This window comes from Typopeltis vanoorti, chromosome 25 (genome assembly GCF_054136105.1).
Source record: "Typopeltis vanoorti isolate ZY-2024b chromosome 25, IOZ_Tvanoo_1.0, whole genome shotgun sequence".
Lineage (NCBI taxonomy): Eukaryota > Metazoa > Arthropoda > Arachnida > Uropygi > Thelyphonidae > Typopeltis > Typopeltis vanoorti.
The window spans coordinates 78,351,404-78,371,609 of NC_143573.1; the positions used below are offsets into that span (position 1 = coordinate 78,351,404).

Here is a 20,206-nt window from a genome sequence, read left to right on the forward strand (position 1 = left end):
AAAAAGATAAACATTCATTTCATCCATCAAAAAAAACCTCCATCTCCACTGCATCCTCTCTCACTAAAATCTTCCATGAATGGAAAGTTTTAAGAATGCAGCATTCACCAATAAAATAAAAACTTCTGGAAGAGATATATGAATTAAACCTTCCTATATAGCATGGCCATCTGCACAACACAAAATTAAAGACTTTGTTTCATTCATTGATAAAAGAAAAGCAAACAAAAGTTCCAATCAAATTTGGCAAAAATAACATCTTGCCTTTCTCAGTGTTCATCAGGGTGATAATAAAAGAAATGGAAACACACATATAAATATTTAATAATATCATATTACACATGCCAAAAAATTAGATGTGATTTTTTTGATACAAAGCAAATCCATCATTAAGGGTGAATATGCATTAAAAGAACAGATATGGATGGCAGCTACTGAAGAAAGTATTACTGATTAAAAAAAAATTCATAACACTATTGTAATGCTAGCAAACATTAAAAGGATAAAAAATGTACAAAACACAAGAAAATATGACATGCTCTGTGCATATTTCTATCTCATGAACACTCATAATAGTGCCTTATAGTTTAAACACTAGCATTTATCAAGAAGATCAACTGCCTTTCCTCAGTGTTCTCATGATGATAAAAAAAAGCAGGAGGGAAGACATATGTAAATGAAAATCAATATACCAATAAATATACAAATATTTATCAATGTACCACTGGCACACCTTTGAAAAATTAGACTCAACTACAAATCTGGGAATGATCCTGACAAATGCATGAGTAGCATTACCTTCAACAGTGTAAAATGGATAAATGTAACCATTTTAACCATAACCAACCACGTAATGAAATATTAGGAAAACAGATGCAAACAGCACCACACAACATAATCATCATCAGTGGCTCGACAGCCCATTGTGGGCCCTGGCCTTTTTCAGAAACTTCTGCAAGCCTTCCTCATTTATTGCTAAGTTTCTCCAGTTTTTAACTCCCAAAATCTTAATATCCTGGATCACTCCAACTTCCCATTTTTCTTTTGTCTTCTGGCCTAGTATTGAAAGTCTTAACAACTGTGTTATTATCAATGCATAATAAACTATACCAAGAAGACCATCTTGGTCTTCCTCTGGGTCTTTTCCCTGCCAACCTGGCACTTGTTTTGTTAATCTTTCCTCTCCCATTCTGTTCAAGTGACCATACCAGAGGAGATTAGCTCTACTAACACATTCCTGAATGCTAACAATGGTGAGTTCTTTCCTAATATCCTCATTTTTAATGTGATACTGCCATTGATGTTGTCTGTTCACTCCACTAATCTTTCTCAGAACTCTCATATCAGAGGTCTCCACAGTCTTCGATCAAATGTTTTATTTCTTACAAATTATATATTGATTTTATCCTTTATCCAAGTGTTAGCAAACAAAGTTTGTGCCCGAAGTACTTTCAAGACTGGGGCAACTCACGGTATAAGTTCTCATCACTTGGTTAGTATTAAGGCACTTGCCTTAATACTAAGATATACTAATTATACACTATACTTAGTATATACTTATTTGTATATACTATACTTAATACTAAGATTGGGAGATACTAAGGCAAGTGATGAGAACTTATACCACCTTTACCCCAAGTTGTCCCATTCCTGAAAGTACTTCAGGTGCAAACTTCGTTTGCTAATACTTGGATAAAGGATAAAACCCAATATATAATTAGTAGCATAGCCAAGTGAAAAAACTTCCATACGGTTTTATTTCTTACCCAGCTCTCAGATGTAGAAGGATTAATACGGTAAAAAGCACCTTAAAAGAGAGAAATATGAGATCTGATAGTATTGGAATCTTGACAGATAACAGATTAATTTGGAGGAATTGTTGATTGGAAGTCAATAATGGCATAAATTTTTCATGTAGTGCTATCATAATTATCCTGTATCCCTCCTCTGAGGGTACATATCAGGAATTTATTACTATTATTATTATAAAACTCTCCATGGAGTCAAAGACTCATCGTGGGAGGTCTACTGTTATACACACAGTTTATCATACCGCACCTTAAATGTATTCACTGTCTCTGCGCTCACCACACTCTCAGGCAATGCATTCCAATCACTCACCACTCTGCATGCAAAAAACCTGCTCCTCACTCCCTTGCTCACACCGTCCTTACACAGCTTCCAAGGATGACCTCTTGTTCTCCTGCTATCTTCACCCATTCTGTGCAATCTTTTTGAAAACCAGGTGACCAGATCTGTGCACAGTAATCCATATGTGGCCTGACCAAAGCATTATACAAAGGAACCATAACATCCTTACTTCTACAAGTCAGTGTCCTCTGCATCATTCCCATTATCTGCTGTGTTGCCTTCACAATTTTAGTAACATGTCCCCAAAATTTTAGGTCCTTGTCTATAATCACTCCCATATCTCTCATCTCCTATTCCAAGATATTTCCACCAATTGTGTACTTTACATCCCATCTCTGCTTACCAAATTTCAAATTTCAAAACCTTACACTTTGAAACATTGAATTGACATCCCCACTCATTTACCCATTCAGCCAGTGTATTCAAGTCTTCTTGCAAAGCTACAGCATCTGCTCCTAATAGCTCTCCCCAACTTTGCATCATCTGCAAACAACTGCATTGTTGTTTATATCACCATTCAGACCTCTCCAAATATCATTTACATATAAATTAAACAGCAATGGACCCAAAACAGACCCTTCAGGTACACCACTAGTAACTTTCCTCGCCTGGGATATCATTCCTCCATAGACAACTCGCTGATACCTATCACACAGCCAATCTCCAATCCAGCAAACTAATCTACTGTTCAGCCCTATCCGTTTCAATTTAAATACAAGCTTCTATGTGGCAATTTATCAAATGCCTTTGCAAAATCTAAATATACTACTGTATATGCAACACCTTTATCCAACGCATTTGTCACTTTATCATAAAAAGTAAGCAGATTACTAAAGCACGATCTTCTTTAATAAATCCATGCTAACTGCCAGAGTATTTTTCTGTTGTCAACCCAATTCTGAATATTAGTCCTAACTAACTTCTCTAATACCTTAACCACAACTCCAGACACACAGACTGGTCTATAATTCAAAGTATTATTATTATTATTATTACTATTATTACGGGCAACTCCAGGGAGTCATTGGACTCATCGAGGGAGGCCCCAAATCATATTCATCACAACTATTTGACATTCATACAGTATCTATCATACTTCGCCTTAAACTCATTCACTGTCACAGCATCCACCACAGACTCAGGGAGTGCATTCCACTCATTCACTACTCTAAAAGTAAAGAACCCAGCTCTAACACCTTTACTAACCACACTTTTGCCCAGTTTCCATGGATGTCCCCTAGTCCTCCCACAACCAGCCCTGTACTCAAAAATATCTTCTGAATTAATTTTATAGAAACCCTTCAGTAATTTGAATGTCTCAATCATATCTCCCCTCCTCCGCCTATCAACCAATTTTTGCAACCCACAAATCCTCAACCTGTTCTCATACGGTTCATTCTACAGACCTGCTATCATCTTGGTCACTTGCCTCTGGATCCTCTCCACCTCCTCCCCATCAAGAAGAAACCTAGGTGACCAAATCTGAGCACAGTAGTCTAGATGGGGTCTTATCAAGGCTCGATACAGAGGAACAATAACCTGCTTGTCTCTGCTTGTCATCGTATTCTTCAGCAACCAAGTGATTTGATGAGCTGTTTTGGTCACTTTTGCAATGTGTCCCCTAAACTTCAATTCCTTATCTACCAACACTCCTAAATCTCGTGCCTCATCAATTTCCTGGAGCACGGTTCCACCAATGCAGTAAACTGCCGCCAATCTTTTCACCCCAAAATGCATAACCTTACATTTTGCCACATTAAACTGACATCCATTCTCCTTAGCCCAGACCTCCAATCTATCCAAATCATCCTGCAAAATTTTGACGTCATCTGCATTCACTATTGCCCTACCCAACTTCGCATCATCCGCAAACAAATGAACTGTTCCTCTCAGATCATTTCCTATATCATTTATGAACAAATTAAACAGCAGTGGTCCAAGAACAGATCCTTGTGGCACACCACTAGTCACAGGCCGTCTTGTGGACTCTACTCCCGAGTAAACCACTCTCTGATATCTCTCCGTCAACCACCCTCCTATCCATCTCACCAACCCTATGTCCATTCCCATATGCTGCAATTTACTGATTAGAATTCCATGTGGAATCCTGTCAAAGGCCTTGGCAAGGTCCAGTAGAATCACCGTAAACCCATTACCCTTATCCAGTTCAGCCGTCACTGTGTTATAATACGTGAGCAAGTTACTGAGGCATGACCTACCCTTCACAAAACCATGCTGTCCCCGATACAGTATCCCATTTTCTTCTATCCAATCTTGTATTTTCCTCTTGACTATTTTCTCTAAGACCTTGACAATGATTCCTGATATGCTAATCGGTCGGTAATTTACAACAGCAGTCTTGGAACCACCTTTATGCAGTGGAACTATTTTCCCCTCTTTCCACCCGCTCGGGACTAACCCAGACCCGAGACTCAAATTAAACAAAATGGTCAAGGGTACTGACAATTCTTTAGCTGCTTCTCGTACAACACGAGCTGGTATACCATCCAATCCCACAGATGTATTGACATTGAGGTTATGCAATAGACTACTCACCTCCACTTCATTAACCACAATTCCCGTATAATGTACTGGTTTATTCGTTTCTGCAATGTCACCTTGCAATGTTTCTGCAATTATACTTATCATCTCCCTTATGATTCTTGTAGAAAAGCTTATACGTTAGCAACACATGACTATTAAATAATTTAAGGAATTTGCAACGCATACTGGAATATTAATTAAAAGAAACTTTAATAAATACTTCGTATATTGCGCCAATGTCATATTGCCATCTTCATGGGAACATGCAAATATGGCACGTGCACGCAGGCACTACAAAAAGCAAATGAGGCAAAAAATAAGAAACTAATGTTGTTCCTAAAGTCTTAATGGTGCCCCCTCGTGGGCTATATTGGGTTGTCTTAGCCGTTGGGCTGATGCTCTTATGATGTAAGTTTACCAAATTTGGGGCAGTCTCATGCACCCAAATTTGATGAGGTTTGGAACATTTTTTTAGAGTTGAAGCTGATTCTATGAATAATCTTTCATACTTAAACTCGCTGCAGTGTATTACTTTGGCTTTCTTCCAACATATTCTGTGGCAGGTATTTAAAGCATGGTCTGCAAGCCCAGAGTGGCTGTACTGGTGAAACTGGATGTAGTCTCTGTGTTCTGAAATCCTGATATTCGCTGTCCTGCCTGTTTGGCCAAAGTAGGACAATTTGCAGCTGCAAGGGACCCGGTATACACCAGGTAGGTCTAGGGGAAGTGACTGGTCTTTGGTAGAGTGGATAAGGGATGCCAACTTTTTATATGGTCTGTAACAAGAAGTCAGGTCATAATTTTTAAAGATTTTGGTTATTTTTTCAGAGGTGCCCCAGATGTAGAGAATGGTGATAGATTTAGTGTAATCTTTATTGTGAAGGGGGAGAGGAGTGTTGTGGTTTACTGGTTATAATATTTTTTGGATTTTTTTGGGGGGTTGTAGCCACTGGCTAAGAAAGTATTAAGGATGAGGTTTAGTTCAGTGGTTAGGGCATTGTCATCTGAACAGATTAATTTTGCCCTGTTATATGGTGTTTTAATAACCGCATATTGTTGTGTGTGGGGGGGGATTGCTGGTGAATGTATCTGCCTGTATGGATGGGTTTTCTATAAACAGAGAAAACCAAGGATCCATCAGGCTGGCGAATGATTAGAGTGTCTAGGAAAGGGAGGCTGTTGTTTTCCTCTTTTTCCAAGGTGAACAGGACTCTGGGGAGTTGATTGTTTAAGTGTGTTAAGAAGGAGTGGAGTGTATCTGAGCCATATGGCCAAATAGCGAACACATCATCCGGGGCACTTCTGAAAAAATAACCAAAATCCTTAAAAATTATGACCTGACTTCTTATCAGGATTTCAGAACACAGAGACTACATCCAGTTTCACCAGTACAGCCACTCTGGGCTTGCAGACCATGCTCTAAATACCTGCAACAGAATATGTTGGAAGAAAGCGAAAGTAATACACTGCAGCGAGTTTAAGTATGAAAGATTATTCATAGAATCAGCTTCAACTTTAAAAAAATGTTCCAAACCTCATCAAATTTGGGTACATGAGACTGCCCCAAATTTGGTAAACTTACATCATAAGAGCATCAGCCCAACGGCCAAGACAACCCAACATAGCCCATGAGGGGGCACCATTAAGACTTTAGGAACAACATTAGTTTCTTATTTTTTGCCTCATTTGCTTTTTGTAGTGCCTGCGTGCCATATTTGTATGTTCCCATGAAGATGGCAATGTGACATTGCCAAAATATAGGAAATATTTATTAAAGTTTCTTTTAATTAATATTCCAGTATACATTGCAAATTCCTTAAATTATTTAATAGTCACCTTCCTTATGAAGTGGAACAATTTTACCCTCTTTCCATTCTTTTGGAATTTGACCCAGTGAGAGACTCATGTTGAAAAGATATGCAAAAGCTGTTGTTAACTCTCTGGCACATTCCCTCAAAATACGTGTGGTGAAATAGCATCGATTCCCACAGCCTTATTTACATCAAGTCTATTCAATTCCTCATATACCTCCTGTTCACTTACTAATAATTCCTCCTCCTGCTTCTTCTCTCCCGCTACTTTCAAGTTCTGCATGATGTCACATTCACAAGAATGAAATACCTTTATAAATTGCTCACTAAATATCTCAACTATATCCTTCACAGCAGTTATCATTCCTCCGTTTTCACCAATCAATCCCATCCTACCATAATCATTCTTTCTTCTACTGGCCACATATCGAAAAAACTCCTTAGGATTTTTTTTTTGGTCACTTTAGCTAACTGCTGCTCATACTGCATTTTTGCTACCCTTATCAAGCTAGTCACCTTCTTCACCTGCTCTTTGTACTTCTCATGCAACTGGTTGTTATTAATACTCATTTTGTGTTTCTTCAATAATACCTTCTTCCTGATTGCATGCCTTATCTCTTGATTCATCGATTTTACACCTACTCTATTTATTCCTCTTAACCTTTGGAATACACTCTGATATTGCCTCTACCAAAGAGTTCTTGAGTATGGCCCAAGCAGCATTGATATCCTTCCCATTCAGTTCCTCTTTCCAATTTATTATCGCAAGCTGTTTCCTGAGCTTTTCGTAATTACCAGTCTTATAATTCCACATATATCCCTTTCTAACAGACATCCTCAAATGACTGGTCACCCTGCAAGTGACCATCTCGTGGTCACTCTCACCAACTGGTGGAAAATTTGACACCTCATTTATAATAACATCATCTGATGAGATGATGTTATTATAAATGAGGTGTCAAATACAATGTGACTCTACAATACCTTCCATTCACCTCTGAATTCAGCATCCACATGTTTCATACAGTGTCTCCCCGTCCACCCTGACTTCCCCCGTTTCCCTGTTTGTGTTGTACCTCCACTCTCTCATTTACTTCATTCATAATATTCACCTCCACATTTGCAAGTGACCAAATACCTCTCCCTACTCTGCTTTTTTGCTCTTTCATATCACTTCGCACCACTTCAGATCTATTCATTACAGTCATTACTTCTCCTGCCAGTAACAATCTCTCCAGCCGACTCACACCATTTAAATGCAGCCCATCTTCTTTATACAATTCCATCTGTCCCTCAAATTCCTCCCACACATTCACAAAATGCACTCCATTCTCCTCACATATCTGCGCTAACATATCATTCATAATCTTTGCTTGCCTCCTCAATTCATCACTATCATACCTTGGCAACACAGAGACTCCCTTTCCTACCACACTGTTATCTTTTACTCTCCTTAATAATCTCCTTATATCCAATCTCGCATTTTCTTGTTCCCATCCAAATCATTTGTTCCCACTACAACCACCAACTCTTGTGCTCTCTTATTCCTCATGTCTAACGCTTCAATCACTCTCTCTTTCTACCACCAGGAAAACAAACCTTATGCATCTTCTCATTTACCACACCTCTAATAATGGAATCTCCATAGAGAGCCACTCTCAAATCATTCGCATGGCCATCTTTCCTTCTACTCTTTTTCACTCTTCCATGTATGTCTGTAATTCTTTTCATTTCATTTCGAATGCAGTTCATCTCTTGCTTCATCATCATCAACTCTGCTTTCATGTCTTTTCATGTCTGCATCCAATATATATTCCTGTCTGACATTTTCACGTAGTTTCATATTATGTCTTTGGATATTTTTGGTTGACCTCAACACTGATGTTCTGACTAGGATATCCAAGGATAATTAATTGACCCATTTTCCTTCTCCTGAGCGACATTCTGATCCTGTAGTGGAAGCTGCTGATCATGTATTTTATGAATGTTTGACATAACAGTAGTAGGCCTGGATGTATCCCAAGACATCATCATCATCATAGATCTACTGTCTTGATGTGAAGAACTGGCACAAGGTGAAACTGCAGCTGCAGGTAATAAGAGTGAGACACCAGGGTTCGATATCTTTTATCATACTTTGTACAACTTGAGAAGTAGATAATTCAGGTGACACAGAACAAGGAACTAATATTTGGCTATCTGTACTTGGCCCTGATTCTATGTTATTTGAGCGAGTTTCAATTAACTCAAAAGTATTAAGAATAGGCATCATATTCATTACTGGGATTAACATTGGATCTTGGAGCAAACTGTCAAAAGATGTTGTCACTGCCTGTGATTCCTCAATTTCTATTACTGTATCTTCACTTTGTTGTGATCCTTTTAGCAATACTGAACTCTGTATAGATGGAAATGAGTTCTGAGTTGGACTAGGATATATATTTGAATTAGAAGCAGAAATCTCATTTAATAGATAATCAGTTCCTGACAGTTCTAACCTTCCTTCACTTGTGAACAACTTTATTGACCTGTTGGTATCTTCTGGTGTGTCTAATTCATTTACTTTTGATGACACATTGGCCTTCATGCCTTTACTGTTAGAACCACGAAGATATCTACTCCAAGATCTTCCTCTTTTCTTCTTAATTACCAGTGACAATTCTATACTGTGGTTTTTTGGTCACACCTCAGCAAATGACAAGGCCTGGTTACTTGAGTCATGTTCACTCTTCTCCTGAATATCAATACTGGAAGTATCCCGCTGTGCAACTTCTGTACAGATCTCAACATTCAGACTTTTAGCAGCACTAAGCAGCGTAGCAAGTTGGTCTTGCGAAATGATCACTTCACCCTTGTACATAAAAGCTATTATCATTTTTAAATCTGTGTATTTTATATCTTTGAAAATAACAACTGAATGTTTACAAGAATTTTCAAGAAATATGCCATAAAAGAAGAAACTGCAGGCAGACAATGCTATTTTGTGTGCTTTAAGCCTCTTACCTTCACATACTAAAATCGCATCTACAAAAGTTTCAGTAAAACGTAATTCATTAAAAGCAGTTAGTACATTGACATGGTGATTATTCCTTCTTAAACAGATCTGCTGAGCCTCCATCTTCATAATCTAGTAAATTTTTTTTTTTTTTTTAAATTTAACCAATAACAAGTTGAAAAAAAAAACTAGCACCTAAATTGTTATGTCTTTACCAGCAATACAATGGTAGCCATACACGTGTAAATTAGGCCTAACTTGATATGTATACGAAACTCCAATCAATGAAAAATAACACCACATTACTGACTTTACTCACCACATTAATGACTTCATTTATTCTAGGAATGTTTGATCACACATATACCATCAATATAATTGAACTTCTGCACAAACTAATAACGTAAACACGAGAAGTCAAAATTATCCGACATTAATGAAGTTGATGATAATGATGAAACTTACAGCATATTTGTTTATATTCATTAATGTAATTGTATGCCTCAGTATTAGCAGAACAGCCACATAGTTGCACAATGGTTAAAAAAAAAAAGAAGCAGGAAATGAAATATATTTAAATTGTATACTTGCTTACCATAATATTATAATCATCAGGAAATATACATATAAAATAATGTATATACAGCATTATTTCTATCTAATTTTCATAGTAATTTTCTAAGTGATACACTAATGTGCAACTGCTGTACTCAGAGGCATGTCTGCAAATTTTTAACAACTGGCTTGCTTAAAAAATGAATGCTGTGCATTCTCTCTTTGTAAGAATTATAACTCCTCAAAAGTATAAAAGAATTCCATTATTATCAAACATCTACTTAATATTTTTTGGCTATTTCCTATTACAGTGATGTTATTTGGTTTATGATCATTCTAGAAATGCAAAATCTTTGAATTAAAGCATACGTCTTAAGGTAATAAGGAATATTACCTTAAGAAGAAGAATCGCAGGCAAAATTAAGCTCATGTTTGTTGAAAAATAATATTCCTGTAAAATTTCTAGTGGAGATAATCCCTACACAGGCTGCTATGTAGGAAATGGTCAGGAAAAAGGAAACAAAACGTACCAAATAAGTGTATTCCCAGCTGGATTTTCCATGTGACCATATACAAGCTTATTGCCCAAATGTCACTAGCCATTGCAGATTAAAGTGAATGCCACAGTTTATAGCTATTGTAGGTTTGCAATATTCTTGAAAATTTAATAACCGGCTTGCTCAAACCAGCTCCAGCACACCACTGGCTATACTAATGGCAGCCATTTTGTCACTTGAGTTTCGTTTTGATTATTGGTGCTGGACATGCATGTTAGTTGTAGTTTTTAAATGAGTTGTCCCCCAGGAAACAAGAATGCTAGCCAGCAAGCAAGAAAAGAGAAGAAGGTGAGCTGGAAAGCAAAAAAAAAAAAAAAAAAACTATCAAGTTAAATTCTGTGATTTCAAAAAAGTTTTTATATGTATATTTATTTACTCTCAAGGAGGAATAAAGTTAATATTGAAGGCAGTGCAATGAATCAATCCTTTGTGTATCAGTGAAAATATTATGTGCCCGATTGGGGAATTGGCAATTCAGTGAAGCAAGATGAAATCTTAAGAAATTCTTTTCTTTGGAGTTGCCTTTGGTAATCTGTGGAAATCGGTGCAATTATTTTTCATGCCTACTTCAGCAAATGAAGGAAAAGTGTTTTCTATGAAACCTGCTTGCTAGAAGATATATACAAATATAAGTCAAGTGAGATCTACTTCTTTTATTGTGATCTAAGCAATTTGAGAAAAAAACAGACTGAATAAATGAATCAGTAGAAACAAAAATAATAATAATAATAATAAAATTCAATAAATAAAATACATGAAGAGAATACATAAAGAGAATCAACTGCATAGGAAGTAATGGAATAAACTGCACAGGAAGTTCCCGTCAAGTGAAACTTAACTTTTAGCTGAATGATATATTCAAATTTTTCTATGGTATTTAATGTTATCTCTCAAAAATGAATTGAACTGTGAGTCAAGAGAGTGAAAGAATTTCCTTTGAGCTCATATTGTATAATTCTTGGAATGGGCATTTTGGAATAGTTGTATTGAATAAGAATATATATATATATATATTTTTTTTTTATGAAGAATTGAATGACTAGAACCGAGATTTAAGTAAAAAGGTTTTAATATAAAAACACTACTAGTTTCGGCCTGTAACAGCCTTCTTCAGGTGACATTATAAAAGAAAGAAAAAACACTAAACATTGAAAGTTAAAAGACTATGAACAACATAGACAGTCTCTATACATAATTAGCATGAAAACATTGTAGTTGTATTTGAAAATACAAATACAACTACAACGTTTTCATGCTAATTTGAAAATACAAATACAACTACAATGTTTTCATGCTAATTACGTATAGAGACTGTCTATGTTGTTCATAGTCTTTTAACCTTCAATGTTTAGTGTTTTTTCTTTCTTTTATAATGTCACCTGAAGAAGGCTGTTACAGGCCGAAACTAGTAGTGTTTTTATATTAAAACCTTTTTACTTAAATCTCGGTTCTAGTCATTCAATTCTTCATAAAAATATGTATGTTAACCGAGTTAATGATCATTCTGTCATATATATATATATATATATATATATATATATATATATATATATATATTCTGTAGAGAATATTACTCTCAGATCTCTTTAGCAGAGAGATAAAAAAAGAATAACCCTATTATTCTGACAGTAGATACTTTTAATAGAGCTTAAGCTAGTAACGTCTTAAAATATGACTTACCAGCTCATTATAGAGAGGAGCTAATCTAGTTGATCCTCGATAAATCCATTCAGTTCGCTCATCAGCGTCAAAAAACATTTTAACTAGACTAGCATCAACTTCCAAGACACGGGCTACCCACCTGCATAAAATTTAGGATGAAATTTGAATTACAATTAGTTTTGTTACTCTTTTTTTATGTTGTTTTTTAAATAAAAATACAGTTTGTGAAACCAAAACAAAAAAAATAATAAAAATATGGTTCGTGAAACCAGAACCAAAAAAAAAAAAAAAAAAAAAAAAAATACTACTCATGATTTAATTACACACACTATACTGAATATGCAAACCAAATGATGTCTTCATTTGGTTTGAAAATTTCAAGCCAGATAGCATCCACGCAACATATAACTACATTTTAATAGAACTAGATCCCTAAACATTTTACACATTACAATGTTAATTATTTAGCAATTCCAATACCAATCATCAGAATGTTATTCTTTCATTTAAAAAAGAAAATAAATAAAAATAATTAGTGATAACATAATAAACCACAAACACCCAAGTGAAATTTATAAACACAAAACTAGGAATCTGTTTAAATGCTATACCAGTGGTGTTCAACCTTTTTACTACATGAGCTACTTTTCCATAATAATTACTAAAAAAATACACAACTAAAAATTTTATTTGTGTATTTAAAAATTTATTTATCACTTTTAATTATTTTAATACAACAAAAAAAAAAAAATTAATGTATTGGAATAAAATATTTATTTCTCTATTTTGGAAAACCAAAGTTAGAAAAACCAACAGATTGATTAAAAACTCACACGTTACAGGAAATGCTGGTTGATTTAAAAAAAAAAAAAAAAAAAAAAAAAGTTAATGTGAAATTTGACATTGTTTGGACCTCGCAATATTTTCATAGTCAAGTTGATATGGAGAAGTGGCCAATTGCAGACAATCATCCAAATGATCATTTATAATTTGGTTTCTTAATCGATTTTTTATGACAGTCATATTTGAAAAAGCAGATTCTGACAAGTATGTCGATCCGAAACACGACAGAATTTTTCACACAATATCAGTTAATATTGGGAATTTTTTTTCATGTGCATAATTCCAAATGACTTCATTGTTTATTGATTGTAAATGTAAACTATTCTGAATGTTTATTATCTCAAGTTCTACTTCAGCTTGGTTTATATCAAACAGTCCACTAATTTTATCTGAAATTTCTGTGATGTTCAAGTTTACTTGAAATGGATTATTGATAAAAGATACAATCATTTCAGTTTTATTAAAATCTTTAAATCTTGAATTTATTTCTTCCCCAACTAATTCTATTTCACGAATAAATTCTTTTAAATCATAGTGAAGCATTTCTTGATTTTGTTCAAAAAATTTTAATAAATATGAGAGATTAAATTAAGAGGATAAAAATCCCTTATTATTTTACAGCCAGTATGCGAGACTCTAAGATCGAAAACTACGATCTAAGAGTTTCATGCTGACAAACTATCGACGAATCCAAGCGTAAGTGACCACCCGGTCTGGGTAGTGACCTCTACTCATAATGTAAAGCAGTATTACATCTCCTAGGAGCTGTGTGTTTTTACATTATGAGAAAATATCAAGGATAGTGAGGGAGCTTGCTCCACCTTTGTTTCGAGTTGCCTTGGTGTGGTACTACCAGGTGGTCACTTACACTTGGATTCGCCGATAGTTTGTCGGCATGAAACCCTTAGATCGTAGTTTTCGATCTTAGAGTCTCGCATACTGGCTGTAAAATAATAAGGGATTTTTATCCACTAATTTAATTAACTTTGCAGAAAAAAATAGCCATTTGGCATTTCATCTTAGTTAAAATATGAGAGACGTCTAAATTCGCGGTCATTTATATTTTTCTTTAATAAAAGTAAGTATTGTTGGAAAGTTTTTATTGAACTTAACATGTCAATTAAATTTTTAATCTCTAACTTGTAACTCTAAATTTAAATTGCTTAATGTCGTACAGAAATATACTAAAAATGATAAGTGTAACAACCATCTTTTATCACTCAATTGTGGATAAATATCTCCTTTTTCATCAAGAAAATTGTTTATATTGTTAATTAATATGAGAAATCTTTCTAAAAATTGACTTCTGCTGAGCCAGCGAACATTATTGTACAACATTATTGTACAACAAACAGAAATTCCCTATCGTCATCTGCCTGTAATTTAAATAACTGCCATTGCAGGGCTTTTCCTCGAACAGAATTTACAATTTTAAATATAATATCCAAAACATCATTTGTGTTTAATCTTTTACTACACAGTACTTGTTGGCGAATAAAAAAGTGGTACGTCAAAAAATCTGGATATTTGTCATCGTTTTTACATAATGAAATGAAGCCTGATTTATTACTTATCATTGCAGGAGCACTATCAGTAGTAATAGACACAAGTTTAAAAAGTGGAAGTGTGTTGTTTCACAAATTCATCAAATGCCAAAAAATTGTCTTCTCCCCTAGTACTTCCCAATAATGGTATAATTTTCAAAAGTTCTTCTTTACTTGAATAATCTTGAAATACCATGCGAATAAATACCATTAACTGAGCAATATCAGTGAAGTCGTTTGATTCATCAAGTTGTAATGAAAACACAACACACTGGTGAATGTCTGACATTAACCTGGCCTGGAAACCTTTCTCTGGCAATTGGAACACTTCCTTTCGGCAATTTGAAATCTTGTCTGTGGCCTAGAAGAATCTCTCTCTAGTGAAATCTCGAACCGAGAAGTTCCTTTCTGAAAGCGGGAAACTCCTCTCTCAAGCAACATGGATCTGGGCAGTCTCTCTGACGGTAAATCTAGACCGGGCGGCCTCCTCTTTGACAGCAATTCTGGAACTGGGACCCTTTCTGCTTGCTTCAGTCCCTTTTTATTAGGCCTCCTCTTAGACCTCGCATGAAGTTTGGCAACCTTCAAAGAATCAGTATGAGTCTTTCATCTTAAGTTTCAAGTTCAGCACACCTTTTGTTCTCCTCCGCTTTCTTTTGATTGTAAGTTGCCAGCCATCAGAATGTTGTTTGAACTCTTTCTGACTGACTTCAGAGATGTTTACACTTAGAGCCTGCAAGCCTTTTTCATACATACAAGTTTCAATAACAATCTTTCTAATACCGCCATGTACAGCTTCGGCAACAAAAACATTGCCTTTGTTTTTAACACTCTAACATATTCTTATTAAAGCAGTATATACAGTTAGCTTCAAAAGAGTTATTTACAGAAACATCTAATACAAACTATACCGAGACAAACAAAGTTTATTTTTTTACAATATTCACATGGGACTTAACCTAAGTAAAAAATCGATGTAATGTGCTTTGGAATATTTAATATTTAAGCTACAATCGAGTTTTTACACTTTGCTTATAATCATATTCACTCGGCTCACTGTTTAACTTCCACTGATCCAAATTAATTCATTCACCCGGACTTATAAGAAAATTAGTGATTTGACAATTTTAACGAAAAATAAATAAACAATAGCAATACACTTAAAGCAAATTAAAAATAATACAAAATAATGATAAATAAAATATTATGTTTCCAGTTTTAATTAAATTTGTAAGGAGGAATACACAAGAGATCGACCAAAAATTGCTCTGCGATCGGCAGGTTGAACACCCCTGCTATATACCATGATACTGTGTTATGCTACCTCATTCTTTTCGCAATGCTCATTAACAGAAGTATAATACAAATTTTTTAATGAAAGCACTTCTGTAGCTTATGCTCAAAATAAAATGGAGAGAAAATCTAAGAAACAACTATCTAACCAATTGAAAAATAAACTTTCAACATAAGTAACAACTAATTTAAAATTTAAACAAATACCACTTTTCGTGTTTTATAAATTTTCAATGAGACTAACATCCTACTTACTGAAGCAGGATGATGGTCTCATTGAAAAAAAGGATTGCGTTGATCTACAATAGGGATTTTTGAACTATTATCGAACCTCCCTACAGTACTAAAATATGATAAGTTTACAATTTTTTGTGGGTGACATTAATATAAAATAGGTATGTAAATATCTGCTGTTCTATGACTAATCATCTAAACAATGCTAAATGCTGATCTCATTTGACTAATATTTGTTGCTGTATACTTTACTTTATGAACCTTATTGCTTTATGTGTAAATTAGCCTTTTAGTATTTTGATAAACCTATAAATGATATACAAACTGCATTAATGCTGATAAAGGTATTCTCAACAGAGATGTTCTATGCACAGGTGGTGCACCACTATTTTTAAAACACACAATAGCAGATACAGATGCTCTTTTTGGTGAAAGTAAATTATAGATCTGCCAGCATCTGTTGGGAGATCTGTTTTGGAGAACACAATACATCCATTGCCATAACTATGGTCAATCATGTCTACTGACCACAACTTGGATTATCTCAAACAGAAGCAAATGGAAAAACAACTACAACTTCACCACAGCAAATACAAACTTGAAAGGCTTTTTTTTTTATCCTCAGCAACACATTATTAAAAAAAAAACAATCTAAATAAATATGGTTGTGTCAAATATTCCCCAAACTTGATCAAATGAGGGTTATGAAATGAAGAAATAGATTCCAATACAGAAAAATGAATTGATAATGATAAGGAATGATAGAGAAAAATAAAGAAATTATTACTATTACTACCAATATACAGGCACTCCATGGAGTCCAAAGACTCATCATGGGAGACCCAATCTATCCACATAATCTATCATACCTCTCCTTGAATCGATTAACATACAAAGCACTCACAACTGACTCTAGCACCCATTCCACTCATTCACAATTTTCCAAGCAAAAAATCTAGTCCTCACACCCCTACTAACCACAACTTTATTCAACTTTGAGGGATGAGGCCATGTTCTGGTCTGCTCTAGCCAAGTGCTGAAACATTTCCCCTACATTTATCCTATAAAACCACTGAATTAATTCTCATCCTGTTAGTGTTGTCAATTCCATGTTGAACCATGTCTAATTTCTAAGGTTTGATAAGCTTAATATTGTTTTCTCTGATGTTCTGAAATAAGTTTTTCAACTGATCATCCTATCTGACCAAAATAACTGTGAAAAAACATATCCCTTTAAGCAACTTAAATGTTTCTATCATATCCCCTCTTTTTCTCCTATCAACCAACTTCTGCAACCCACACACCCTCAATCTATCCTCACATATAAAATATTCCAGGTCACTTGCCTCTGAATTTTCCCCACTATTTCCTCATCCCAAAGCAACCCAGAGGACCAGACTTCAGCACAGCAATCCAGATGTGGGCATATCAAGCCCTTATAAAGAGGAATAACAATGTCCTTATTTCTACTTGTTAATGTGTTCTTCAATAGCCAAGTAATCTTAAGGGCTACCTTAGCAACATGTCCTCTAAGTTTAACTCTGTCTACCATGATCCCTAAATCTCTAGCATCTATTTCCAGGAATACAGTGCCATCAATATAATACACAGCTTGTGATCTATAAATTCCAAAACGAATAACTTTACATTTCTCCACATTAAACTGACACCCATTACATTTTGCCCACAATGACAGCCTCTTTAAATCTCCACATCACTTGATTAATTGTTACTCTACCTAATTTTGCATCATCAGCAAACAACTGAATATTTCCTTTTAGGTTATTTCCTATATCATTTATATACAAATTATAACAGCAATAGTCCCAGCACTGAACCTTTCAGCACACCACTAGTCACCTGTTTTCATCTTGATTCTGCCCACAGAATCGAGATGAAAACTCGATTCTGTGTACCAATCCATATACGAATTTTTGATATGTCCAGCAGTCATCCTCTTATTCACTTAACCAGTGTTATATCCATCCCCCATTTGTTCTAATTTGCATAACCGAGTTCCAAGTACTCTGTCAAATGCCTTTGCAAAATCCAGCAAAATCACTGTGTAGCCATTTCCTTTATCCAACTCAGCTGTTACTCTATCATAAAAAAGTTAATAAATTAATAAGGCATGACCAACCATTCACAAAGCCATTATACAGTATCATATTTTTATCTACCCATTCTTGAATTCTCTTTCTGACCAATTTTTCTAGTACTTTTACCACCACGTCTGATATACTGATTGGTCTATAATTTTTAGAACCTTCCTACGCAAAGGAATTATTTTGCCCTCTTTCCACTCCCTTGGAGCTCTACCACAACAGAGGTGGATGAATTCGAGGTTCTTAAGATATTGCAGAATCTTAATGTAAATACAGCTGTGGGATTAAGGATTAAATGGGATACCAGCTAGGGTTTTGCAAGAATGTGCAAGGGAACTGGCGATGACTTTGACCAGGCTCTTTAATTTAAGTCTCAGTTCAAAGTCATCGCCAGTTCCCTTGCACATTCTTGCAAAACCCTAGCTGATATCCCATTTAATCCCACAGCTGTATTTACATTAAGATTCTGCAATATCTTAAGAACCTCGAATTCACCCACCTCTATTCCCACCATGGGCACGCTGGCCATATGTGCAATGTGTGCAATGCACACAGGTGCCAGAATCGTAAAGGCACCAAAGAGGAGGAAATATTAAAAGAAAACGTTTTTTTAAGTGATTTTTTTATTGGGGGGGGGGGGCACCAACTAAAGTTTAGCACACAGGCGCCGGACACTACTGGCATGCTGCTGGATATAGGGGTGCCAACTGAAGTTTTGCACGCAGGCGCCAGACACTACTGGTGCACCCCTGGTTCCCACATAAGTGTTGGTCACATAGGTAAAAGCAGTAATCTCAGTAGGATGATATACTCTTGCAAAGTGGTCACTCAGTAACTCAACTATTTTATCTGTCTACTTGTGACCATCATCATGCATTAAGGTTAATTTTCCACAGTCATTCTTCCTCTTGCTTGCCATATAACGAAAGAACTCTCTGGGAGTTTCTTTTGCTTGGTTGGCTAGATTCTTTTCATAATCTGATTTTGCCTTCCTTGCCAAGCTGGTCACCTTTCTCTTTATATACCCTCCATGGCATTTTCTTCTTCTGCTTGTGCTTAATAATATTACTGATCCATCTAATTCCTACCTAATTAACTCTCCTTACCCTAGGTATATAATTTAATACTGTTTCCTATAGATGAAATGAACCTTAACTATATCCTATGCACTACTAGCGTCCTTACCTTCCAGTGTTTATGCCATGGCATAGATTTTACGTGTTTTCCTAAGCTTGTTATAATCACCTGCCTTTTAGTTCCACATATACCCCTTCTTGACAGAATATTCTTCATGTTGTACAATCTCCGAAGTCAAGGCCACTTGGTCACTTTCATGAATTGGAAGCAATGTGGTCACGGTTATGTATAGCTGTTCTGATCCTATGACCAGGTACAATACTTTCACACTCTTAGTCCCACTCCATTAAATGCAGCCTCAAGTAACTCTTAGTAGGTGTATAAGTTCCATTTCCTTCCTTCCATGAGATCTTTCTTTCTTCCCATTTATATCTCCATAGTTGAAGTTCCCCATAATGATCACTCGACTTGTACTCATTGTGCTAATTTGGCAATTCATGTCTTCCAGATCATCTGTGAACTCCCTGGCTTATAGCAACAATGAATATTTTGTATATTTTGCCTTACTGGCCTTAATTTCACACCAGACTTTTTCAAATGAACAGCCACTATCGTGACTGTTTCCTATTCTTTATGGCTGCAATTCATCTTCTATCATCAGCAGTACTCCTCCCTCCCTGCCCCATACTATCTTCCCTGAAAATACTAAACCCTTCACATTTAATCCCTTTAAACTACATTATCTGCTGTTAGCCAAGTCTCACTAATGCTTATAACTTTTGGTGAGGTTGCACTAACCAATGCCAAAAAGTACTCCCTTGTGTTCCTGATACTT

General features: G+C 35.5%; 1 protein-coding gene across 1 annotated transcript in view; it reads right to left on the reverse strand.

The window, feature by feature from the left end:
- Nucleotides 1-20,206, reverse strand: part of egg (SET domain bifurcated histone lysine methyltransferase eggless) — a 625,200-nt gene that overhangs the window by 296,456 nt on the left and 308,538 nt on the right. The window contains exon 12 of the mRNA XM_090414562.1: nt 12,294-12,414. Coding sequence (XP_090270688.1) covers nt 12,294-12,414 — 121 coding nt within the window. The remainder of the gene's footprint in view (nt 1-12,293; nt 12,415-20,206) is intronic.